General features: G+C 43.7%; 2 protein-coding genes across 10 annotated transcripts in view; both read left to right on the forward strand.

Moving 5' to 3' along the window:
- LOC119379346 (guanylate kinase) overlaps positions 1-1,781 on the forward strand; it is a 183,989-nt gene extending 182,208 nt beyond the window's left edge. For 5 of the 7 annotated variants that reach the window (XM_037648645.2, XM_049411941.1, XM_037648643.2 and 2 more), the window contains one exon: positions 365-1,781. In XM_037648645.2, coding sequence (XP_037504573.1) covers positions 365-430 — 66 coding nt within the window. In that variant the 3' untranslated portion in view covers positions 431-1,781. Of the gene's footprint in view, positions 1-140 lie in introns of all 7 variants that reach the window. The other 2 variants (XR_007414852.1, XM_037648640.2) reach the window with 2 other exon arrangements.
- A 2,455-nt stretch (positions 1,782-4,236) lies between these two features.
- Positions 4,237-27,368, forward strand: part of LOC119379348 (probable Bax inhibitor 1) — a 28,567-nt gene continuing 5,435 nt past the window's right edge. For 2 of the 3 annotated variants that reach the window (XM_037648647.2, XM_037648646.2), the window contains exons 1-4: positions 4,237-4,451; positions 14,610-14,718; positions 18,275-18,395; positions 25,357-25,503. In XM_037648647.2, the coding sequence (XP_037504575.1) occupies positions 4,399-4,451; positions 14,610-14,718; positions 18,275-18,395; positions 25,357-25,503 (430 nt within the window). In that variant the 5' untranslated portion in view covers positions 4,237-4,398. The remainder of the gene's footprint in view (positions 4,452-14,609; positions 14,719-18,274; positions 18,396-25,356; positions 25,504-27,368) is intronic. The other variant, XM_037648648.2, reaches the window with a different exon arrangement.

Genomic DNA, 27,368 nt, shown 5'->3' on the forward strand with positions numbered 1-27,368 from the left:
CACACACGACACTTGGTAGTACCAAGTGTCGTGTGTGTTCCTCGGGTGGATGAGTGAGTGTTTGTGTGAGTGTTTGCGGGAGTCAAGGTTGCGCTGATCATCCTACACTATGTCGAATAACCAACTAGCCCAACAAGAAGTTTTATTGACCCATAACTGCAGCTGACATGAGATCATCCAATGCATGTCAGTGTTGTGGAGCATGCTTAATAATGCTGAGACAATGTAATGCATGGGGACTAATTGCCCTACAAACTTTTGTGCTTGTCTGATTTTGGGGAATGTTCTTTTTCCAACACTTGCACTTGCATGTCTTGGAGCACCTTGATTGAAACGGAACTTTTTTTTTTTTTTTATGGTATAGGAGTACAGTATGGGTTTCTCTATTATCCAGGAAGTGGAGGAGCTTCAGAAGAAGCCAAAGATCTAGTCACACCCAACATCTGTGGACTCAGCGCACCCATCACGCATCATATCTCTGTTGCCTGTAACTTATTGTGGACTCATTTTTGCTGCGACACACGTGCCGCTGTTCACATTGAAAACCTTTTTTCTTTCCAAGATTAGTACCGATAGATTAGTGTCCAAGTGGTCTGCTGCATACGGCACCACTTCTGACAGAACGTGTAGTCCTTGTTTTCTTCCTTTTTATTCCTTCCTTCATAATTCATTCTCCTCCCATTTTATTTAAGAGTCGTTCATGAGTCTTTAATGTTGTGAGACACTCATAGGTGCACATTGCATTTGTGATACTGTTGACAAGGCTTGAGCAGAATCTTGACCATGTGTCTGTGACTGTACATTGTAGTTCTGTGTAAGTGCTGGGGACAAGCACGAGCTCAGTGTCGTGTGTCTCTTGAACCTGCTGGCATGTTGCCGCTGTTCATGTGCATCCATTGTTGCAGGCACAGTGTTACTGCAGAACAAGTGCCGCACTGCTGCATGGCCTATCTTTGTTTTCTGCAAAAATTTTCCTTGTTACTTTGTGCCCGGAATGATTCATATTTGGATTTCTGAAATTTAGTTCCATATAGTAAATGACGTGACTCTGTGGTACCCTCATTGTGGTTTCTGTAACTTGTGTATTGTGTTAAGTTCCACAGAGACTTAGAACTAAGCTTTAAGTGTGCATACACTGTGATTTTTGTGCAACATAGAAATGAATTGTGGCACATTAGTCAGACTGACAATTTTGCTGCATTTCTGTGATTTGCTTATGTTGTAGAGTGAGTGAGTGTGTGTGTTTGTGTATTCAAGAATCTCACTTAATTTAAGCTATTGGGGTCATGGGTATAGTGTGGTGAAAGTAATTGTTTGTTTGTGTTTTCCTGCTACATCAAAGCATGGTAATGAGCTGGTGAGGATATGGCATGAACCTATTCCTGTTGCATTTTATTGACCATGGCTATTATTTTACTGTACATATTTTGTTTGCATTGGACCAAAACAGTCGACGTGCTTGTTTTGCATTTTCTTCTGGTGGGCACTTCTAAATGACACTTGAAGAATGTATGTTGACCAGATATAACAGCTGTTCTTTGTTCATCTGTTTCGGTGATGCATGGTCTACACCACATGTTCCCTCTTTGCAGCAACTTCATAGGTCGTAGCACAATGTTGTGAGCCAGAACTGTCTTGCTTAAGAGTCATTCAGTTAGAAACTGCTCTTAAAGCAAGCATGTAGGGAATACATTGTGTTGTGCTTTGAGCACACCTGTTAATTTAATGTTCCTACAATATTGGCTTGATGTGTACACTGAATAAACAGCTTCTGAAACATCCTCATGATTCATTTTTATGAGTGGTTTTCTTGGAGATTCTGTCATCCTTAGCTGACATAGCTAAGAGCAAGCTGTATATGATATTCCTCATGGACATACAGATATAGCAGTTCTCCCCAAGAGTACCTTTGGTGGCACATGGATACCATTCTGCTGCTTTGTCTGAAAGTTAGACAAGTTTGAATTCTTTATTAAAACACTAGGGCAGCTGTATGACCAATACATGTCTCTATCTAATTTAGTAAGTATGTTGCAGTAATGTCACATAGATGTGGTCATTGTAATTAAAAAAACATTGAGGGGCAGGAGAATGAGGTAAGACAAATATTTTGTAATGCCTTGTACAGCTTCATGGCTCACTAGCTGCCATTTATATACCCTTGAGGTACTACCAATTCCTGAGAATTTCTTTCCAGTATTTTCAGGTGTTCAGAAAACATGCTTGAAAGTTTCATTGATTGAATTTCTACACCTATAAAGATACCACACCTAAACTTTTAAAAAGTACTTGAGGTGAGGGACAGTGTAGGCTATCTCGCATGCATTCGGACTTGAAGTATTTCATCGGATTCTGGAATTTGGCTACTGAAAATCTTTCCTTTGAAGGATGAACACCCGCCATGTAATGATATATACGTCTTGCAGCAGACATGCAAGTGTCTATGTTTACATTCTTTCAGTGAGTATTGGGACCAGGGACAGGCTCCCCATTTGTGTACTAAAACATTGTACCCTGGGTCAGTTTCCATTTTCATTAATTTTGTTGGTTAACTCCCATATTTAGCACATTTTACACAACTGGTTGCAGCTTGCAACTAGTTATGCTAAATGTGCAGAGATTCAGGAACTAGAGTTTAAAAGGGGCTGAAGACCAAGGGGTACTGTACTTTAGAAGTGACCTCTAAATCTAGAGTGAGGGGCTTTGTCTGACTACCTTGTAGCTGACACTAATGAAGTGTCTGGCTGACAAAAAATATGTAATTATGCTAGCGTGTGGTTACACGGTGTTGAACATACTGCTGGGGCGTGCTCTCTTTGGATCAATGGGCATCGTTGCAAACCAGGCCAGAACATGGTAGGTATGTAGGAACCAGTCATACACACTATTAGAGTGCTTGCCAATGCGTTTCTGGCACTCGTGACTATAATAGGTTATGGTGCAGGCGCAATTTTGGAGAAGTAAAATTTGCATCTTTTGGGGTGTGTCGTCTCCTAACGATATAATGGTCTGTCTTCCATCTCTTTCTTTCTTCACTGCTGCACTTCCTGCACTTGCAGGCCATGAATGTCAAGCTTGTTAATAGTTCTTTGAACACTTGTGAATCTCCCCGATATTTACTCCTCTGTTCAAGGGCGTCCGCAGAAATTTTTCCAGGGGGGTCCATCCATAGGGGGGGGGGATGGTTCACTACCGTGACTTGACCGGCAAGGTTAGTCAATAATATGTAATAACGTGCAAAGTTGGCTGGCAGTCCTGAAGGCCGTTTCACACGGATATGCGGACCTTTTGTGTGTCCACTGCTGGTGCTGAGACATGCTCCCTAATGGAAGGGTTGCAGAGAATAGTGCCTTTCCCTTCCCACAGTCGCTTTCTCTCTCGCTGCCATTCAGGTGTCAGTGCCTCGCACAATACAGTTGCAGTGCATTCAGCAGTAAAATTTTCTTCCTTTGTGCAATTAAATTTTCCAATTAAACTATTTGCTACTACCACATCCACCATTATTGACTGGAAATCCAAAATACTAATGACAGTTCAGGGGAAGATGGAGGCTTGAAGTGGTGAGAAACCCTTGAGCAGGAAGTCAACGTTTCGACGAGAGGACCTATCTTTATAAGGCCCTACAAAGACAAGTCCTTTTGTCACAACATTGGCTTCGGTGACATTCCCTGTTTGAAATGAAATGATAGTTTGCTGGCAACATAAGTAGCCAAAAAGTGTACTTCATCCGATGTTTTCTTTCATTCTTTCCGGTGCATGGAGCGTTTAAATTGGTAAAAGGGTAGATTTCATATTAAAGCAACGGTGTACTCACGTTTAGCCATGCAAGTATAAATAATATGTTTTGTGTTGACAAGCCCCATCCAAAATTTGCAGAATGGAAGGAGGCGTACGAGTGTAATTCAGCAGTAAAATAATGAGGAAGGAAAGAAACGTGGAGTAAATTGTTAACACACATTTATTGTTTTGCCGTTAGAAACATGCTTATATAGTTGCGTCAGAAAAAAAAAGAAAATGTCGAATCGGTACACTGGGTGCGGTAGTAAATGCGACTCGAACGGCCTACTGTCTTGACGCCGCAACCTGCGCGGCATTAGTTAAACAACAAGTAGAACGGGCTTGCAATCGTGTAATCGTAGGACGCCACTTGAATCCAATCCAATGACATCAATGACGTCGTGGCGCTGCGGCCGAGCCGAGCGCGAGAGCGATGACGCCAGCAACAAACACAAAAGCAACCCCTGCGAGGCAGTAGCAGAACAGCAGTAGGGGCAGCGGGGGCAGCACCGTCGCTCCACCTCCTCAACCGCGCAGCGAATAGGCTGACGTCCGAGTGGGCTGACGTGTTGTTTAGATTTCTGGCTCCGAGTCGTCCAAGCCGCGCTGCGACTGGAGAAAATGGAGGCGTCTTTCAACATGAATGCGTTCGTCAACTCTTTCAGCAACCGACTGTAAGTATTCACTCTGATTTTGCAGATATGTGAGGGACACGCGTACGATCTTCTTCTTCGAGCATCGCTGACTCATCAGGCGTCGGCTGTGGATTTCAGTACTGCATACATATATTCCATAGTAGCTTGTTTATCAGCGACATTGTTTCTCTGCTGGGCGTTTGACCATTCCTTGTGTATATGTTTGTCAAGTATAGGTTGTGCGCCATTTCTGCTCGCTACGTGAGAGTAGGTCGTGCTTGAGATTAGAGCGGCCATTTGCACTTCTGATAAACGTTGGGTTACACTTTTGTCAGCAGTTCGTAGGACCCGTGCATCTAGCAGTTGCAGCCCTGCAGGTCTTTCTTTTTATTTATCTTGAGGCATTTTCTTTACCTGTAAGCAGTTCTGATCATCAGGTAGGTCGTTTGCAAGCGACCTCGTAGCCATCCTACTGAAGTCTTTTGAAGCATTGTCAGCGTTCGCTCCCAATAAATGACATTTTGATCGCCTTAAAACCGCAAAGACAAAACTGCGCTCGATTCTAGTAGGCAAGCGACTAGATTCACGACTTGTAACAAAAACATTGAATTTCCTCTAATGGCGGCGGAAAATACGAGCTGCAAGGTTGCTGTCTGCAAGGACTCGAGACTTTCCGGGAAATGTACTTACGTTTGAAGGAAAGACGTGTTCTTGAATTTTTTGCGAGTGCAGCCTTGACTACGTCGCTTAACTGGATTAAAGCTAAAGGTATGCCTTATCAGTGATGGTTTGGTCGTTCGACAGTGTTTCTTGGCCATCAGTTTGTTGTCTGGAACTGTTACACGCGCGTGAATAGTAACCTTAACTTGATTATCACGGTAAGGCGGTGTCTATATCTAGTGCTAATCTGCACGCGTCCTAAAACCGGTACTTTAAACTTAAGTGTTTGCTGGCAGCTGCAAAAACTGTCACGGCCTTGTTCCTCATTTAATTGGGACGAGGTCGCGCTACAGGAACATACAAAATGGGCTGACGTAGATAGCCTTTTAATTCCGGTACAATATCTGTTTACGTCAAAGAGACCAGATAGCTTTCGGGCATCAAATTTCTGTTGTTTTTATTAATGTTTTATTCAGTGCTACTTTTTATTAGGGCTGTAGCTGCTGTGAATAAGTAATTCTGAACATTACATTTCAGACTGTTTCATTCTCAGCCGGCGAGCTGTTACTACTTATCGTAACCTACATGCTCTAGTGTAGGACGCAGAGAATTACAAATCCTGCGTAATGTTCTATGCACTTAAGTTTTTGTACACTCTTTTGCCGTACTAAGCCTTACTTATGTAGAAAAAGGTGGGAATTGGGCTTAAATTGGACATTATTGGCTCCATTGTTGAGGGTGACATCAGACATAGCTTAACCTGTTGTATAGTGTTGTACTTTTCAACATGAACACTTGCATAGCTATGTGATGCTTCTGCAAGCCATACACTAGACTCCCCTGAGCAAAGAAATTCTGCAGCACGAAAAAGACAAGGACAAGAAGACACGTGCAAACAGGACAAGCGCTGACTTTCAACTGAACGTTTAACCACAAAAGTGACTATATGTATGAGCGCATCATTGAAAAATCAGACGAAACCTGTCAAGAAGTCAACTTCTTTAGTCAAGAGTGATAATGATGTTGTACTGCCACACCTGCTTCCTTCAAGATTAATGAAATATGCCTCAAGCTTATCATGCACCCATTTAAAAAAATGTGGTGTTTGAAAAAATGGAGTGCATTTAAATTTACTGTTCGCAATAAAAAGAAAGGTGCCCACCAGATTGGTTCTTAACAATATGGGTGTTACGCCATCATGGTCAATCTTGACAGAAGTTGATTCCTTGACAGGTTTGTCTGATTTTTTGATCATGTATATATGTCACTTTTGTGATTAAACATTCAGTTGAAAGTCGGCGCTCGTCCTGTTTTCATGTCTCTTCTTCTCCTTCTCTTGTTCACACTGCAGAATTTCTTTGCTATGAACAACTAGCCAATTCCAAGATTCTTCTGCCACTGAGCAAACTTGCAACAATATAAGAACAAATCTCGTGCAATATGGGCGGCTTGCACTGACATCACCATTGCTGCCATGAGAGCAAACTCCTTGCACAGTGAAAGGTTTGATTAGGTAATTGATCTGATCTGCTTCTTCAGGCATCTCCACTGCAGCAAACCACATTGCTGAATCGGTAAATGATTCAGCAGTATGGCGTTTGTGACTTCATGTGCAAGCACTCTATTTATTGTCCATCACTGGGTGTCTTGATTTGGTGGCAATGCTGCTGTGTTGTAAGAGAACTAGTAAAGCAGAGCTTCTTCTATCCACTTGCACCAATGACACGGACCTTGAATATCTACTGATATAATTGTGCAACATACCAACTCAAAAAGTGCAGTGTCATGATTGTTAAGCATTTACACATTCATGGCTGTGCATTAAAGGGACACTAAAGGCAAATAACAATTTATGTCAGAGTGAAAGCTCAATGTATGACAACTTCTAAAACGGCAATATTATCAACAGCAGTGCCCTACTTGCCGAGAAATTGAGCTAAATGTATCACATGATGAGCGCCACGAGTGGGACATTTTCGAAGTGATCCCGATGACGTATGAGAGTCTGCCTACAATAAATCAGTAGTAATCAAACTAGCAGCAATAATAACAGAGCCTTCCGTGCATCGAAAGACGTAATAAAATGCTGTTTGTTCGTTTCCGTTTGAGTCATGGAAAAAAGAACCTCTGTGGCATTGCCATGGGGAACGGCGCGCGTGGTTCAAAGGTTCCGTTTTCGCCGAACTGTGCTTCGCCCGGCGCCCTGCTTCGTTCACGCGGTCGCGTCTCAGTGGTAGTTTCGGGATCACGTACTGCCGCACCGTACAGCCCAGCGTCGCGAGCCAATGTCTCGTTGTCAAGTTCTCAGTCCACATCCATTGCGGCAATTGCGGCAAGCTTCGATGGCTTCAGTGGCCGTTGTTGCTGCTGTGGGTCCTGCTACTTTCGCTCTGCTGCTACTAGTGTCGGCGGCCGCGCAGTAAAGGCGGGCAACGTTGGGCACGGCAGCAGTGACATATGAAAGTCCAATTTTAGGCGGGTGATTTGAAGTGCGCTAATGCGATGCGGACCACTAAATCGTGATTTTATTTCAAAATAAGCACTTCCTTGGCATAAAAGTAGCACTACGAGGTTTCTGGACCGCTATTTCAACAATCAACGTCGACTTAATATTTGCCTTTAGTGTCCCTTTAATGTACTTTTATGGCCTGTTCTATGTGCTGTGTTCACTCCTCTCTGCCGCAACAAGTGTGAGGGCACTTGAAGCATACTGCACGTGTGAACTTACCGTTTCTCAAGTTGGCAACACAGTTTTCCAGTTTCGTGTAGCCTTTTATTTTATAGTTCACGCAAAAATCTAATTGTCAGTGTAGCTACTTTGAGCAAGCTTTAAGGACAGGGATGAAACACAAGTGCTGTCTGGTATTTATCAAAGCAAAGAGTACAGTGAGTATGACTGTTTAGCATTCATTTGGTGGTTCACTGTGTTTACAAGCGCGAGTATTTTCGGGCAGTTGCAGCAGAGTACAATGATTTCTTGCCCATCAAGTCGGTCAATGTTGTTTGTGAAATTGACAACCACATGTCTTAAATCTTCTCCAGAATGTTGTTCACTATGCGTTTTTTGGTATCTACTGAACTTGTGAGCTTTGCTCATAAGCAGGGGTGACTAAGAAGAAAGGCAGAATCTCAGCCCTCTGCCAAGCTAGAACATCGGTTTTGGTAGCCACTTTGCAGCATGCTCGATGAATTCAATTAATATAAGTAGCTCTGTAACCACTTCAGGTGTTCTAAAATTGAGAGTCGATAGTCCTCCTGATAAGCAGTTATCAGTGGTCAATGACACTACACAGCAGTAGCATCTAGCTTTCATTGCTTTTGCGATGCATACCGCTACGTATTGCAGACCAAAGTCATTACTTGTTAACATTAGAGCATTGAAGAAAAAGAATGCAGTGCTTACCCTAAGTATTATACTCTCAGTAATGATTTACTATGATTAAAATAAAATGCTTTAAAAGCCTTATAGATCAGGCATTCACGCTATTTTGTATGTTTCAGTTTATCAACTTTTGGCTGACATGAATTTTATTTAAGTACCTAACTTACAAGGCGAGGTGTTCAGCAGAGCCAGACTAATTGATTCTCAGCATTAAGTCATCACTCTAAGAAAAGATCGAGTAAAAAGGGCGTCTTTTTGTCCCACAACAATAATAATCTGGCTTGCTTGCGTTTCCTTTCTTGAAAACTCTGCACTGGCCACTTTCCTGCCAAGAATGCTATGTCACGCTGATAGCGCGCATGTCGTCCGTGACCAGAAAGTGCCGGGCGCGCGGCGATAGTGCAAGGAAAGGAAGGCAAAATAAATGACGATTATTGTTGTGGGGCAAAAAAGACGCCCTTTTTACTCGATATTTTCTTAGAGTGATGTACACGTTTGGCACAAGAATAAACACCACACACTGTAAAGTTTGTGGAGGTTGTAGCTTACTTGGAGACTTTTTTATACAAAAATTCACAGCTCTCATATTCATTTTGTTTTATGATTCAGCACTGCTAAGTGCGCCTGACATCTGCCTACGATAAATCGCGAACTGATCACTGAATATGCACAGCTATTCTGCTATGCAATACTTGTACTTTTAGAATAATGGAGAGCTGAGGTAGTTGGTACGTACTCATGTTAAAAGACTAGGCGTGCATACATGGACACAAGAGTCTTCTTTTCTACCGCTGTGTGCCTTTTCAGTTGTTGGTCGACGTTTGTGGTGTCTTGACTTTTCTGTTGTGTCAGTGTTTGCAAGCCCTGGCTTTTAACTTGTACTCTACTAGCATGTGTGCATTATTACAGGACAAACACTAAAATGGCTGCATGATTTACTCCAATTCATTTTCACTCCAGTTATTGAACATTTCATTGTTCACTAGGGCAGTATGAGCAGAAAATGGCAATTTTAAAATATGAACATTTTCCCCATAATGTCAAATAAGAGGGTGTTTCTTTAATACTGTGCACATATAGTACTCAACAAATACTGTATGCTATCATTTAGAAGATATAAATATAACTTGCCTGGCAGTTTTGTTAAAGAGACGGACAACCAATTTTTTGGTACCTGTTTTATTAAGTGCAATGGAAAGTTTACCGGTTAGTGTCTAATCATGGAATGGCAATGTGGAAAGTGCCGTGAAGCATTTATAATTAGAATGTCTCGATCTGCGGCGACTGTGAAGTCGTACACGCAGCGCAAGCTGCAAAGAATGTGAGGTGAGCATGACAGCAGTTCATGTTTGTGCGCTGCGGTTTGCTGTGCATGCATGCACTTTGTGCGCATGTGCCGCGGGTCAATATGTTCCACTCATTGCCATGAAGGCAACGGCACTTCTCAGCGTCAACTCCTTTTACCTCGTAAGCAGCACAGAATAGAGCAGGAATGTACAATAGTACGCATACCCTAATTTTCAGCACTAATTATGGTGCGCATAAAAGCATCGGACTAGGTATAGCAAACGGAATGACTCCATAGTGCAGCATCAAGGCTGTTTGACATACTAGCTTTTTTTTTACTTTTAATCTCAATTAAAAAAAAAAATAAACCTTCTCAAGTCATGAAAAGGATGCTTGAATCTGTCACTATAATTGTCTTTTCATTGCTACCAGGATCTAATCACATGCATGAAGCATATATGTTGCAGTTTATTTGGCAAGTGCTCAGATACATTTTGTGATGGTGTTTCAAGCTTGCTTTAGAGTACCAGCTGCTCATGGCATAATTGGCTGAAAGGCATAAAAGGAAGATTATTGCGGGGCTGTCTCATATTGTTATCCAAGGCGAATGTCACTGCTCTCAAATTGAGCCCATTATTTACTTCAGGCATTGTTCGCATTTGGTCAAAAAGTGCTTCTACAGGACTGCTGTTGAACTTCTGTGTAACGACGTAATCTCCGCTGATGTCCAATAAATACAATACCACAAAAGTGCTCAAAAGCATGTGGACCGGCCAACGTTGTGCAGCCATAATAGTGTTGTTGCAGCCAACTGTATGCAATTTGCATGGCATACGCCTACGGACAAGAACAGGCACACAAAATGCCACCGCTGGGAAACGTTCTCATCGAGCAAGCCACAAAAGTAGCATTTCAGCACAGATGTGATACAGTGGACTCCAGTGTGTTGGAATAGAATAAAAACGAAAAAAAGAAGACTATATTTTTGACCGGAACAAAAACGTAATCAAAACGTTATCGGTTATTTCATTCCGGAGTGCAACCAAAACATTATCGGCTTTTCGTTCAAGGGAAATGTTCGCAGTCTGGTAAAATCAAGGTCATTCAATGTGATCATTAATGCATATCAAGGGGGACAATATTAGTGCGTATCTCGGGAAGGAATTCCAAAGTAAAGATGTGCTGAAATTTTTGGAAAAGCAAAAGGAATGGCACCCGGAGCTGTTTATATTAACAGTAGTGGACCTTGGTGTGCCACTCACACAGGCCAGTGTGGAGAGGGCATTCTCGGTGCTGAAGTTTGTTTTATCAAGACAGCGGTCTCGCATGTCGGAGTAGACTCGATGACGTGCTGCTTTTGATCATGCTCACTCCCTTGACGCAAAGCATTGAACCTGCTCATAGAATTTGTAATTCACTAATGAGAAAATTTACTATTTTTTATCGTTACTTCAATTTCAAATTTTTGCATAGAAATAAAAACCGTTGCAAACAGTTATGGAAAAAATTTTTTTTATTCCGGAACAGAAATGAAACAACTTTTTTTGCGGGAATGAAACTAAACCGAAATGAAACATTTTGTTCCAACACCCTGGTGGACTCTTAATTTAAATGGGGAATCAGTGCTGAAACTTTGCATGGAACAGCATGCAGACTAGTAAGCGGCGTAAATAGTTTTCACTAGCACATGCTCTGATTGCACTCAAGCATATAGACAGTTTGTCTTGAGGCATCTGTATCCAGTTTGTGATCTTACTGGGCACCGGCATCCGAGAACACAGGAACATATGTGCTCTTTGCAGGGTGCATTGGGCAAGTACATAGCTTGACTGGGTGCATCAGTTTCAGCAAACATTAATGAAGGCGCATGTTCATTGTTGCTAGAAATGTGCCATCCTCATGACCTCCCTACTGTTATAACATTTCTTGGCCAGTACTGCTACTGCATTCGCTTAAAGGGACCCTGCAACACTTTTACAAGTAATTGTCTGACGGCTTCATTAAAAGAGCTCATTGCTTCATGAATCGACTGCCGCAAAAATTTTTAGAATCCGTCAAGTACGAGCGGAGTTACAGGGATTTGCAGCGCGCTGAAAGCTACACAGGGAGGGGGATGACAAGGGGGCAAGTGGTGCATCCTTTCGTCAGCGCGTGTCATGACCTTGAGACTTTCTCTTCATTTTTTCTTGGGACATGTTGCTTGCTTTCAGTGTGATCGTGCGGGCACGTGGCGGCATTCCCCGGTGGCCACGGTAACTATGCAGCTTATAATGCTCGAATCAGCCAATGGCTGTGGACCTGGGTATATGGCGCAGTAATTTGCATATATGGCATCATTTGTAGAGAGAAGAGGGGGCAATTTCTAGCTGACTTTGAAAATTCATTGAAAATTCCAGGCTGCGTGCTGCGCTGTAATGTTTGGCTCGCGTGTTCTAAGGAGCCTCGACTACCGATCGGCAGCATTTTCTGAACGTGCCGAAAAAATGTTGCAGGGCCCCTTTAAAACATATGTGCTGGATAAACATAATGAGTGCAACACTTTTGTTGGGCTTCCGAAAGAAAAGGAAGAAATATTGGTTAAATGGAATGCTCTGTGTGTGTGTGTTTGTGAACTATAGTTAAATGAAATTGGAACTGAAACTGTCACCTACCTCATTGTATCTTATACTGCAAATGAAAGGGTTTAAATTAAGTCTAACAACAGTCTCAGTCTTAAAACATGAATTGCCCAAAAATTGAAAAAATCCATTCCATCGACCCATTGCAAAGATGTTACGGCATATTAAGTTGCCATAGTTGCAACACTGTTTCCACCAGGGCGGCTTCATGTGAAAAGAAGTGATCCGAGGAGAAGGAGCAATATAGAGACCATAGGAAAATATTGTTTTGACATTAGCCTAGGTTGTGTGCAAACTTGCATCTCAGTGATGAACAACATCCACTCACACCCAAAAACTATCCTTTTGGGTACGGGGAGTACTTGATTGAACAGTCGGAGCTGGAAACATGTGACTGCCCTTTGAGGGTTCGCGAAATGCAGTCCAAAAATGTGCATTTTTTTTTGTTGCTGAAATAACTTCTTCAGACGATTCTATTTAAGAAAAAAATTGTGTAAAATATTTTTTTGCTTGGCCATAAAGTGACAGAAAAAATCATTTTGCTGTTACATACACATGGTTTAGTCCTATTAACATCAAGCAAAATCCTAAAAAAAAAACACTTATACGACTTTTTATAAATAAAAATTATGCATTATGTTAAACATAGCTCACAGACATACAAAAATAAGCGCACCAGAGTACTTTTCCTGTAAAAAATGTTCGTGCTCCCCAAAACAGGAAACGCAACCACAGCGGCGCCGTTTGTGTAATTTAGCGCAGCATGAAACATGTAATCGCGCCTCAGGGAGCAATAAATGAGAGTCACAAGCGGTCACCCTTTCAGAGATTACAAACCAGACAGCCATCAGCTTTGCAGGCGTGAGAAGCGATAACCACCCGTAGGACGAAACTGAAACCAGCCACACCGCGTGCGCACATTCTGATGCGCAAGTGAAAGCTGCTGTGCCGCTTTCACTTTCACTTGCACATTGGCACATGAAAAAAATTCCTCGTGTTCCTGAAGCGGGACAGCACATTCCAAGCAAGAGAAATTATCAAAAAGGCGCGTGTTTTAAACCAGCTGTACTGCGGCCACGTCCCTTTGCGAAGCAAAAAAACAACGGAGAGACATCGGCGCATAAAAAAATTCCACGTATTCCTGAAGCGCGGCAGCATATGCCAAGCAAGAGAAATGGCCGAAAAAGGAACGCGTTTTAAACCAGCCGCACCGTGAACGCACTCAGATAGGCAAGTGATAGCCGGCGCGCGCCGTTTTGGGAAGAAAAAAAAAAACGAGAGACATTGGTGCATGAAAACAATTCTATTCCAGAAGTGTGGCAGCACATGCTAAGCAAGAGAAATGGTCGAAAAAGGTGCGCATTTTAAACATACAGGCTATGCCGTACATGTATGGCGAAAACCATCAAAGGGTTAAGATCAACGCGAGCAGCTGAAAAGTTTTATTGCCCATGCGCTAGTAGTTTCATTATAGTGTAGCGACTTCATTGCTTTGTGCAATTGTAAATCTCTCTACCTGCAAGAGGAAATGCGGCATCCACATGATGGTCTTTCTCTCACTCTCCGGCCTTGCCTTTGCATTTTAGGCAAGAAACCGCCTGCCACGCAGTAAAGAACAGTGGTGCCAAATGCAACATCACATCTCTCTTGTTGGCGGGGCATTTGAATATTCGAAGGGCATGCGAACAGTTCAAAAGTGATTTTATCTTTGAAAAGCAAGTTCTTGGCACAAGGAAAGTGCTGCGAGGTTTCTGGAGTTCTACTTTTACAATTGGTGTCAACTTAACATTTGCTCATAGTGTCCTTTAAGTGTATATACATTTTGTTGCCATCTAGACATTTATAGGTATTGTTGGACAATTGGTAGGCTAGTAATTAGCATTCTTTATTCAGAAATTACTTGTAACAACAGCATAAGAATGTTTTAAGTATACCAAATTTGCTATGAAGTTTTTCAATAGATTGCAGTCATGAAAAGTTTGAACTTGGCATGTCACCATTTTTTTTTATTTGAATTTCTGCACACAATACTTTTCATAAACGAGGGTTGGAATGTCCCTTTTCTCTCTCTCTCTCTGCAAAGGTGACAACCCGACTGGAACAATAGCCAGTCAGGTATTTCATCAGTGAGGTACTTATGCTCTGCTACAGTTGAGCTTCTTAATATGTCATTAATAAGTTTGACGCAGTTACTGTAATTATCATATCCAAGGGCCTCGTAATTGTGTGTAAATTTGTTGCTGTATACAGGGAGAAGCCAGTACGTGACCACCTCAAGAACGTGTATAGCTGTCTGGCTATTTCTACCTTGGCAGCTGCTGCTGGTGGATATGTTCACCTGTTCACGGAAATCCTACAGGCAAGAAACATAACACCTCTTGCTCCTCTGGAAGCTATAAGTCTTGTCCTAAATAAATGTTATTAATGCATTCTTTCAAAGCATATGAAGATGTTTAAGAAACATGGGAACACGTTTTCTTTTTTTTTTTTTTTTCTCGCATAAAGCAGACAAAATCGATGTATTATGCACTGTTTTCAAATATACATGATCTTCCATAGCAGAGCATAGACAAGGGATAAGCAATAAGCTAACATACGAGTGCTCTGTCATTTTAATTGGCTGTCCCTTGTGTGTGGTTCAAGACTATTATTGATAATCTATTAGTCCGAATTACCACCTTTGTGAAGTTCCTCGAATATACCCCCAATTTTTTAGTAGGACTTCTGCAAAACCTTTGTAAGTGTTGCAACATTATTATGCTACTTGTTAATTACATTTGTCTACTCAAAAGCTCTCTCATACCAGAACTCTCATACCAGACTGCAGACTATGGATTTGTAAGCATGCTTCAGTTTTTTTCAACTTGGCTTTTTTGTGACAATTTTGTTAAAGAGTATGAGCTCCTACATCAAAATTGTTTCCAACTGTTGCTAGAATTTGGTCTCGCGTGCAAAAAAAAGTCGTCTCACAAGAGCATTTTCCAATATTCATGTGCTTGAATATGGAAATTGCAGTTGTCCCTGAACTAAAGCTTTATCTTCATTATGAAAAATGATAATTACACTATTAATAGGCATCTAGGAGTGTGCATGACAAAGGTGCTGCCTAAAAGGGCCCTGCAAACTTTTGCAAGTAATTGTTGAATGGCTTCATTAAAAAAGCTTATTGCCTCACGAATCAACTGCCACAAAAATTTTTAAATCCGTGAAGTACGAACGGAGTTTCAGGGATTTGTCGCACGCTTCAAACACTTTCTTTCTCCTTTCATACTAGCGAGCGCACTGAAAGCAATGCAGGAAGGGGGGATGTCAAGGGGGGGGGGGGGTGTGAGATGCGTCCCTTCATCAGCACGCATCATGACCTTGAGCACTTTCTTTTCTTTTTTCTTCGAGCGTGCAGCTTACTTTCAATGTGATCGCGAGAGCATGCGCGGGCACTGTAACAATGCTGTTCACGAAGCTCAAACCAGCCAACGGCCACAGACAATGGGTATATGGCAGCATTTGTAGAGAGAAGAGGGAATGATTTCTAGCTGACTTTGAGGCCGTGTGCTGCGCTATAATGTTTGGCTCGCGTGTTCTCAGGAGCCTCGACTACGGATTGGCGGCATTTTCTGACCATGCTGAAAGTGTTGCAGGCCCCCTTTTGCCTGAGCACTAATGTATAATGTACACATACAGGGTGTTTCACATAACTCGAATAAAGAAATGTGGTTAACCGCAGCTGAATGAAACCAACTACATCGTTTGCTGTCATGTGGTGCTCGTTAGGGTATTTTGATATTGTGCTTAATTAGTTAACTAAAATAATGCAAAATTTTTAATATTCACCTTAGGGCCTAGTGCATTTAGTTGCATTGTAGAGGGCATTCCAAAACGACCAGGCCAATTTTTCGTGGCAGGGTACATGCTCTGAGGTGATTTTTTTCTGGCATATGAAGAAAGCTCACAAAATATTAAATAAAACCACGTGACTGCGCTCATGCACTTCCTTACTGCTGCGCGCTCAACTGTGCTTCGAGCGTAACAATATTGGTGGGTGGACTGCAATATAATAAATACCCTAATGAGTGTTACACGACTGCAAACCGTATGTCGTTGGTTTCATTCAGTTGTGGTTAACAATTTTTTTTAATATTTCGTTCTAGTTACGTGAAATACACTATATGTGAGTATTGTCTGAATGAGTTGATCCATATGCATGACGTGATAAAGAAGCATCCCATAATTTTCAGGTTCCCAACTTTTGTTCAGGGACTAGTGTGGATGCCTGTATGAAATGGAAGCAATTTTTTCCTGCCTTCCTTAGCCTCCGAGTGTATCCGCCAATATTCAGCATGTACAGATGTGGATTCCACTTTCATGATTGGTGCTTTGCGGGCTTTGTTATGAAACAAGGTGCTGCGCGAAGTAAACACGGACAAGGAAGTGAACGAAGACGGGCGCAGACTCGCGACTTGTTTCATGATTTACGACCGACTCGCCCAGCAACATGCATTATTTTGCGGGCTTTTTTTGCTATAAATTGAGAGTTATGGAAATGGACTCTAACTGGACCTTCTCCCATTTCTCACACATTGCATCCACAGAGTGTAATTATCTGTCCAGTGTGGCACCATGACCTTTCTCATTGTTAAGTTTCTTCACATACTCTTTAGAGAAATTTTATGCTACCTCAGTTTCACCATGTATGTTGCATCTGTGAACATAGGAATACTGCTTGTTTGCAAACAGTGAGTGGTGCTTATCGTATGATTATTTTCTGAAGTGACAGTGCCTACTATTTGTGCTTAGGAAATGTGGCACATATCTATAAAGTGGATCATCCTTGTTTAACCTGCACTGCAATGCAGTGTTTTTGTAAGTACAGGTCTCCTTCTGGTCACCATACAGTGTGTATTTCATAAAAATGCGTTTGTAGATCACACAAGCATAAAAAATTTTATTGCTCTTCAAAAACGAACGTGTTGCCGCTGAAGGTGTGCATTTTTTGAGAAATTCAAATTTTATATACTTTAAACTTCTTTTTGCTGTTCCTTCTGCTGTTCGAGAAGCTGAAAGTATAGAATCATATCTTATTCACAAGTTCAGTACACACCAGCCAATACATATGTTTCAAAGGAAGCTAGTAGGCACACAACTTGTGGTGTCGAAAGATGAGCTGCTCTCGGAACAGACAGACACAGTAGACAACGGCGAGCTCGCCAGCCGAACCTAATACATAACTAGTAGCACGCTAAATAACGAGATACATCATGCTAATACAACATACAAACAACGTAACAAACCTAAGCAGCATAACGTATACGAGGTACTGCAAATCTGGTGTCGCCGTCGTCCCGACTCACCGTGAGGACCCGCGAGACATGATCCATGGTATCGCACCCACGGACCCTCCCTGGAGCGACCGTCGCCAACCACGCCAACCCACCAAAGAGAACGAGAAGTCTTCCTCAAACGCCCGGATAACCTCGCTTCGCCAGGTGGCGCTACTGGTGCCACCGTGTGAACACAGCATCATCTCTCGCTTGATGGCGAAACTAACCAAGCTAACTACGACTAATGCACCCGACGTGCATGCCTTGCGGCGAAAACGACTTTACAGGGGGCGATAGCACCCCCACAAACTACAACCAGCCAGAGCGTGTGGTTAGGTACCATAGTGGGAATGGAAAGACAGCGAATTGTAGTGACAGAATCGATCATTCTTTTCTTCATTTGAATAGGATTTGTATCTTTAAATTATGTTTGAAAGTTGCAAAAACTGGTATGGTCGTGCCACCTGGTAGACGAACATCGGTACTGGCAGTAGTAGTCTTAAAACGCAGTATTAGTCGGAAAGTCTAGTTTGTATTTACTGATTTATTTTTAGATTAATGCATTTGATTGAAATAGTGTTGAATTTCTGTTTACAGGGCAACATTCTGACGACCTTGCTGTCTCTTGGCCTCCTGGTGGCTCTCTTTGCAGTACCAGACAATGGAAAGAACCAGCACGTCCGTTTGGCCATCCTTGTTGGCTTTGCCTTCACCACAGGTATGGAGGGCTCTATGCAATATGGGTTTCAAGTGGAATCTTCAGCTGGTCATTGTAAAATTATATGTTTGAATGGTTGAAACGAAGCACAGATCATGTGTTGGTTCGATTCATGTGATTGGCTTTTCTTTAATAGCTCAATCAGCTCCAAGATCTGGCCAAGCTATGGTCACATCACCACGCTTCCACGATGGCTGTCATTATTGTGTAACATGGGAGTGCCCAGATTGCCTTCTCTCTGTTGTGGCAGCAAGAAAGAGATGGTAAAAAAGCCGTCATTTTGATCTTATGTGGTGGACAAAATATTAGCAACATATTGTCATGGGCTGTTTGTTTTTATGCTATTAGTCCTAAACACCACAGAATTGCAAAAATATTTTAATCTTGAGGTCTACCTACCAGGTACCACACCTACCTACCTGTTGGCACCACAACATTTAGCATCGGCTATGTGTGGTTGATACAGAGCGCTCTAAAAAGCATAATTTTCAATGCATTATTATTTCACTTGTGTGCTCTATCATAGTTTCACTGGGGAAGTGGCACATGCATGTTGCGGTAACATGGTATGGACAACAAAGATAATGTTGGCAAAGGACTGAAAAGACAGTGAGACATTGCAGCAATGGAACAGCTGCATCAATTGCCCTCAGAGGACTTCTTTGTGCCAGATTGCTCTGAAATAGCATTATAGTAAAACAATTGTGCCAAGCCTGTTTAGGGAAGCCTGAAAGCTGCCTCACTAGTAAAATTGAAATCAAAACACAAACTATGCTGTCATGTAAGTGAAATCAAATTTCCCTCAGCAGCCGCACACGCAATTTTAGCCAATGCCAATCGCGTTCAGCTTTGGTAAGGCATACCACAGCTGCCGAGGTCGTGAATCTGCTACCAGTGAACCTAACCTGAAATGTTAAGCTGAATAAAATTGCTCTTGTAGTGCAGTTTCGAGCATACGAGTTGTAAGTCTACGATTCTTCATTTCGTACGATGGAAGCGCTAAAAGCAAGAAGCAGTCACTGTCAACTTCAGTATGTTGCTTGAAGGCTGCAAGTCTCACTCGCTGGCACTTGCATAAGTGAAAGGGGACTGCTTGCATAGAGCTATTTGCACATATTGTTCTGCTGACTTAATAACTTGCGAGATGTAGTGTTTGCATGTTTCTGATAGAGCACTGTAAAACAGCCACCTTGTTTAGCTACCATCTGTGTTGGTACTTGCGTCAGTGGTGCCCCAAGAAAATCACACAATCTAAAACTGGGCACTACCGTATCTACCGTATTTACTTGCGTAATGGACGCACTCTCGTAATAAACGCACACCCAACTTTAATACAGTAAAACCCCGTTAATTCGGACTTCACGGGACCAGAGAGAAAGTCCGAATTAACCGAGGGTTCGAATTATTGCGAGTATGATCAAAACACTAGAAAAATGTTTCCGCCACCACCAAACTTTTATTTCTTAAAGAAGTCTGTGATCGTGGTTTGCTTCGCGGAGGCAACGTGCAAGGAAATCACAATTTTGCTAAGTTCCTGAAGGTGGCTCAGTCCGTGCGCACACTGTGCCGCAAAGCGGCGGTCTAGCTGACGCAGCCAGGCTTGAATTATTTCGGCCGTCATCCAAGCATTTCTATTAAAGCGGTAGTTGACAGGCAGCTGCTTAATGTTCTTAAAACATCTTGGCTTCGCAGCCTTTCCTATCACCAGCAGCGGCAGCCACTCTGTGCCGGTCATGTTCGTAGCCGAAGAACCGTCACCCGCTCTTTACTCCGTTTCCCGCCGACGCACGGGTCCCCCTTAAACACGATCGTCTTGTCAGGCAGAGCCTTAAGAAACAGCTCTGTCTCGTCAGCGTTGAAAATGTTGCACGGCTCGTACGTAGAAAGGCGTGCGGAAAGTCCGGAACGCCAGGCCTGCACAACGCTTCACCGCGCACATTGCGGAACACCAGGGGTGCTATCGCGGAACAATGCCTTATGCCATATTCTATGCTATTCTTATCATCCACCACTCGTGGCTGGCTGATCGCGTTGATAATGCAGACGGACCGCCGTTCTGACCACTGGCCAAGCGCGAAAAGCACGAAAGGCATTGGAATCGGAAATAGCATCGTTTTGCAATTGCACCCCAGCTGGAGTACAGTCAGACTCAACCACAACGAAAACGTGTTGGACGCACAAGAAAAAAGAAAAGCCAAATTTGTCTGTTGCCTGTTGCTGATGACAGTAGCGATGCACTGCCTTTCGTTTTGTGTGTGCCTCCGAGATGCAAAGCTCGTTTTAAATCTCTGAGGCCATGATCCGATCTCGAAGTTGTTCAGATGCGCTGTCGATTTCGGCTGCGAATCCGAATTATATCCGAACCGCGGCCGTGGCGGTATCCGCTGCTGCTTCCCCGTCTCGACCAGACTTCGGTCGGGAGTTCGAATTAGCCGAAGCGCGGTCAAATCTGTCCGAATTAGAGTTCTCAGCCATAGAACAATGCACATCTTGGGCGGGACCAGACGCCACGTCCGAATTAACCGAAATTCCGAATTAACGGGGGTCGAATTAGCAAGATTTTACTGTAGTCAAAATCTGGATTTTTGTTCTCCAGTGTAATAATGCACCCCAGCTTTCATCCACTGCAGTCCTGCGAACCGATGCGCAGTGCCTCCTCGCCCTAGCGTTTTCTTTTCTTTCTCTCTCTTTTTATTATTTATTATGCAGACCCCTCTCGGATCGCTTCCCCTTCGCCCACTGCCACACACTGTTCTTTGTTTGTTTTTATTTCTGTGTGCACGGCACGTCCCTCTCTTTTTGTACTTGTTTTTGTAGTATTAGTGCGCCCTAGCAGGATTCACGAACTGTGCGAGTGTAGACATCGCGGTGCACAAGCATACAGCGACCGAAGATAACAAATTGCCCATGCCAGCCTATGGTTGCTTCCTGCAGATACGAAACTTTAAGGAGCAGGCGACAATTGACGGTGCCTGCACGGCAGCGGTAGCATGTGGAGGTAGCTGAAGGTGAGGGAACAGACAGCCGAAGATGAGGGTTGCAGAAGGTAGCGTCATTCTTCTATACACTCAAACCTCATTATAACGAAGTTACATATTGCACAAAAATAACTTTGTTATATCCGAAAATTCGTTATAAACGTATATTCCTAACACTGTATGTATTGCAAGGCTATTTTTCACTTCGTTATATCCGTGTTCGTTATATCGAGGTTTCAGTGTTGTAACCTCTACCACCGAAGCGGCAGAGTTTCTGAGGCCGGATGGGTCAGCCAATCGGAACGACGCTAGACAGTGGCGCTGGTTCTAGCCCTACTTTTTTCTTCTACCAGCTGTTCCCACTTCGTGATAGCGTTGTCATTCGTTTTTAGCCTGTATTGCGTTTTGCCATGGGTGATGGGCCGAAATGTGAGCTGCACGGCCGGTTTCAAGCTACAGGCTGTTGAGTATGCAGTTGAGCACAGGAATCGTGCTGCTTCTAGGCATTTCGGAATTGACGAAGTCCGTGTGCTTTAGTGGCGGAAGCAGCATGACAAGCTGTGCGCTATGAATCAGTAGTGGCGTGCCCTTGGGGACTGAAGACAGGAAAGTTTCCTGATGTAGAAGAGGTCTTAGAATATGTCAGGGACCTGCGAAAGGAAGGCTGTGCTGTTTCGCCCGAAGTGATCAAGATGCATGCATGCGCGAGCCACAGCCAGGAAGCATGGCCTCGCGACCACTGCTTTCAAAGTGAGTAATGGGTGGACGACACGCTTCACGCGGTGCAACCGACTGTAATTGAGGAGGCAGTGACTGCCTCCTTGCTGCGAAGAACTGCAAAGAAAAGGTAGTGGACTTTCACAAGTTCGTGATATGCCTGCGGTGGGCAAATTGGGAACGCGGACCGGACACCCATCAATTCCGACATGCCGATGAGTAGGAGGGTCAGTGAGAGGAGCACGCAGCGTGCTCGTTAAAATGGCAGGCGCCGAGAAGCAGCATTTCACCGTCATGCTGGCTGTGATGGCAGACAGCAGCAAGTTGCCACCATACGTTATCTTCAAACAGAAAACCGTGCCAAAGGCCACCTTCCCAGCTGGCATACAGGTACGAGCCCAAGCGAAAGGATGGATGTCGGCCAACTTAATGGCTGGTTGCGTCTGAACTGTTGTGGGGTGGCGACCTGGCACCCTGCTTCTCCTGTCTGTCCTTGTGCTCAACAGTTTTCGCAGCCACCTGGTAGAGAACGTATGCCGGGAACTGAAGGAGCTGCGCACTGAGATTGCCATCATTCTAGGTGGGCTCACTTCGGTGCTGCACCTTGATGTTTGTGTGAACAAGCCGTTCAAAGACAGTGTGCGCCATTTGTACACAGACTGGATGGCCCATGGAGGGCACATCCTGACGCTGACCGGCAAGATTAAGAGGCCGTCGTCAGGCTGGTGTGCTCCTGGATCTTGGGTGCGTGGCGCTCGCTGCCAGCTGATTTGATCTGTTTCAAGAAGACTGGAATTGCGAATGCTCTGAATGGCAGTGAGGACGACCAGTTGTGGCTGCAACATGTCGGAAGTGGCCAGCAACCTGTACGAGGGGTCTAGCAATTCTGAGGAAGTTGAGTGAAGTGCTTTGATAAAAAAACTTTCCAAATAGTGTATGCATATGTTTACTGGAAAAGGTGAGCTGTCTAACCCCTCTTTTTTTTTCATTACCGCATTGTTTGCTCATCCCGAAAAAGTTTTCGTAAAGTTTACCCCACATAACGCACCCCCCCAACCCTGCTTCGGTTTTTCGGAAAAGAAAAGGTGCGTTCATTATGCGAGTATATACGGTATGTCTAGGTCATCAAACTGGCAGCACTGAAGCAAGAGAAATGATAAACAGTTGTACAGTAAACTGCAGATTTTTCGGACATGCTTGAAAATTCGGACGCCTTCGCGGCACCGTCACAAGCCCCATAGACACCAATATATAAGAACGTCTGAAATTTCGTATACTGAAACTCTTTAGCGTCCAATTTTTTGGACTTTCTGCCCAAATTTCAGGTCCGAAACTGCATTGAAGCAACCACCTTCCGTGTATCATCTCGTAGGTTTGAACCAGCACTTTCACGAGTTGATCTGTTTGTGGTCGTAGCAGCGTCCGAAAGTCAACTTTGCCGCAACGCTCTAGTGTTATGGGGTGAAGCAGACTGAAACTCCGAAGCCACAATTGCAGTACTGTACGGTGATGGCGGCAGGTGCACCTGTACGACTTAGCCCTTATGATAAGCATCTTCTGCTAACTGCTCGGTAGTGCATGTGGCCTAGCGCAGTTGTAAGCATACTGCATGCTTTTAATAGATGACAACTCAACGCGCCGCACAGATGCGTTGCCTTCACGAACGCTTTCATAACAAACGCATGCATACGGTATAGCCAGCGCCTCCTCAAGAGGCGTTGGTACAGCAAGTGCCCCGGCAGTGACCAACGTTGGCAGTAACGGTGTCAGCTTAGTTTGGGATGTGCTACACATGAATAGGAATGATCGGCCTCACGCAGCAGCAAATGCTGCTTGTCGGCGGAGATTTTCACAGAGTAGTGCATCGTTTATGTGAGCACATGCATCGGGAAAACCAGATGAGTCGTCTGCTCTTCCACCGTAGCGTTTATGTTCCGCATCGTTTTCAAACGTTTCATACAAGAGAGCCGTAATTTATTCTGCGCTTTGCATCGGCGGCGCATATCACGAGACACAAATTTGCAATTGACTGTTGGCACCTGTTAAACTGGGTTCGCGGCGGGTACCAAATGTATTCACAAGAGCCTGGGCACACACCAAAATGCCCGTTAAGAGGCATTGAAGCTATTTCGGACGTGGCTGTGCGTGGCTGTGATGATTTGACCACTTGAACGGAGTAGAAAAGCATGAATTCGTTATTTCGGACTGTCCAATATTTTGGGCGATTTCGCTGTCCTTAGGGGGTTCGAAAAATCAGACATTGACTGTAACAGTGCATACTATAAACGATCATCTGCTCACTGTTTTTGATGCCTAAGTGCTTACATCAACGTGAATCGGAGATGCAGTTGTGCTCATATGTGTCCTCGTGGCTCACGTTCAGTATCAAGTAAACAATGGCTATACCTGCCAGTGCAAACATGCACCGGTTGTTGATTTGGGTTGTCACCGGTGCTCTTCCGTGGAAATAGTCAGCAGTTCGGGCTACCTGCAGTGCTCACGTTGCAGTGGGATGTGCTGCGCTGGGTTACTGGCATTCTCAGCAACTTGCTCGGGTGATAGAGGATCGAATGTAAATGGGGATGAATTGCCGTTCAATTTGTCGACATCGCAGCTGTTGCTGTTTGACAGCTCTGAAAACGTTTTATGGTGGGGATCGGCCACAAGTCAGCAGCATAGAGTAGCTGGTGGCTGTTGCGTTAGCTAGTGGCTGTTTTCAGTGAGAGATTGTGTTTCACGCATTCATACACTATGACCTAAGTGGGGCCAAGGTGGACACTGCTACAATTTGGGTTTGGCATGTGCATTACTACTAGCCATGTTGAATTTAATGACCTAAATAACAAAAGTTTGGTCCCACAGAAATGTCTGCACTGTCTTGGACCTTTGTTCGGGATCGAATTCGCCGGAGTCAAACTAATGGGAGTCTGTTGTACATAAACACTGTTTCATGCTCTGTGCTTCGAGCATTGTGTCGAAATAAGTATTGTGTTGGTTTGTTTTGAACTGGTATAGGCCACTTTAATTGTTCCATGTGATGGATCAATTTGCTGTTTACCTTATGTATAACCAATGATTCAAGGAGGATGCATAGAAATTTTATTAATCGATGAATGGAAGTTTACTACGTATCAAAGTATGAATTTATTATGTACTGCTGTACTATGCTTGGTCTATATACTAGTTTGGTAGTTTTGTACTACTTTTTTATGTGCATAGCTAGAACTTCTCTCATTCTGACTTTTTTTCTTATCGCCCTTTAAAAGGTTTGGGCATGGGCCCCCTTCTGGATATTGTGGTCTCGGTTGACCCATCTATCATCTCTACTGCATTTCTGGCTACATGTGCAGTCTTCACTTGCTTCTCTCTCAGTGCTTTGTACACTGACCATTGCCGTTGGATCTACATTGGTGGTGAGTGGTCACTGGGACATTTTTTCTTCGTCTTCCAATATTTTTGCTTTTCAAGGAGTAGTGATGTGACAATTTCAGCTTCAAATTTTCTTGCTGTAAATGACTCTCCAAGCTCTCTCAACTCTCCATAAAAAAAGGGGTAAGTATCAGAGTGCCCTAAATAATTTGCTGCAGTAGAACCCTGCTGATACGTTTTTAAAGGGACCGTAAGAAATAAAGGTAAGAGCCGGGAAATGCAAGAGCAGAGAAACAGGGAAAACGGAAAAATATTTACCGTATTTACTCGATTCTAGGCCGCTCTCGATTGTAGGCCGACACACTATATTCGCAAGGCCAGAAAAAAAAAACTTAATCACGGTACGCGAATCTAAGCCAACCCCCACTTTCACACATTGTTTTTTATAAAAAAAAACATCAGCTTAGATTCGAGTAAATACGGTAGTTGTACAGAATTTCAATGCTTACGCTTGAAAAAGCCGTGCAACGTTGCCTGGTGCGTTTACTCATGCTCGAGCAGCACAAAAAGTTTTGCGAGCACGTGCAGTGTCATATCCTTTTAATAAATATAGTTCCAGCACAGCCGACACCTGACAAGCGATTACTTTTGGTGGTACCTTCATGAGATTGGCGTCTTCGAGTGATAATGTGGCACTTTTGGCTTAGTGCCAAAATACCGTGGCTCATCGTAGACTGTTGAATGCCTTGCGAAAGTGAGAGTACCCCCGAAAGCGATCATCGAAGAAAATGACCCCTGCTCCACCAACTCCTAAACTTCATCACTGGGGCACGTGTTGCTGCACTCGGCCACGATCTAGCCAATGGATAGAACCGCGGAACTGAGAACGGGTATCATCCACAGAAATGTAATCAACGTATGCGATTCTTTTGGTGCCAACAGTTGTAGGCGTAAAAGAATAAGCACACGCAATACAGCCAGCGCGACGAGAATGATCGCGAACTCCCCCAACATTGGCATGGACTCATCAGTGATGATGAGTTCATGCCGATGCAACGGTGGAAACAAACGCCAATTTCGAAGGCCTTACTTTCGCAAGCGCTAAAAGCAAGCTTAAAATCGATTACGTCATACACGCCATCTTTGCAATACGCATCTCGTAGGCTATGCTTTTGTTCGCGGCAACCGAAAATGCGTTATGCGTGAAAAGTCAATATGGCTGCTCTCTTCCGTGGTCGCTCGGCCGGCTCGGAGCGCACTTTGCGACATATCGCGCAGGAATGGTCCCACAGTTGCAACATAACAGCGGGGTTCCCAATACAATGGATCCTTGGGAGCTATGCCGGAACCGATGTAACAGCCGGGAAAATGCAGCAGTGAGGAACGTAACAACGGGGTTCTACTGTATGTTACTTCTATGTACAGGGTCTTCCACTCTTAGAATGAACACTGCTCAGTGTGCCCGCGCTCTGCGGCGTGGCATTGCATCCAGCGCGGACATGCATTGAAGTGAAGTGGCATAGCCGCGTGATGACCCATGGGCCACAGTTTTGGGTCATCTGCTACAGCGCTAGAGGACGCTGCTCTTGCGTTGCTGTGAAGTACAGCAAGAGTGGTGTGTGCCTACGCGTCTACACTGCTTCGGTTCGATGCATGGCCGCATGGGATGCACTGGTGCTCCACTGAATGCGGCCATGCTGAGCTGTGTTCACCCTAAAAGTGGACAGCCCTGTACAAACCAATTTTGGTTTCTGTATAAGAAAGGTGGATGTGTCGTCACATCATGATATGCTTGCAAATTTTGATTCTGCAGTGCCTGCAGCTGAGACACTAGGGAATAGCCAGGAGAAACATGCACCATTGTTTGCTTTTTTCATGAGTGAATGTCATGTCTAGCCTTATTGAAACT

This window comes from Rhipicephalus sanguineus, chromosome 1 (genome assembly GCF_013339695.2).
Source record: "Rhipicephalus sanguineus isolate Rsan-2018 chromosome 1, BIME_Rsan_1.4, whole genome shotgun sequence".
Lineage (NCBI taxonomy): Eukaryota > Metazoa > Arthropoda > Arachnida > Ixodida > Ixodidae > Rhipicephalus > Rhipicephalus sanguineus.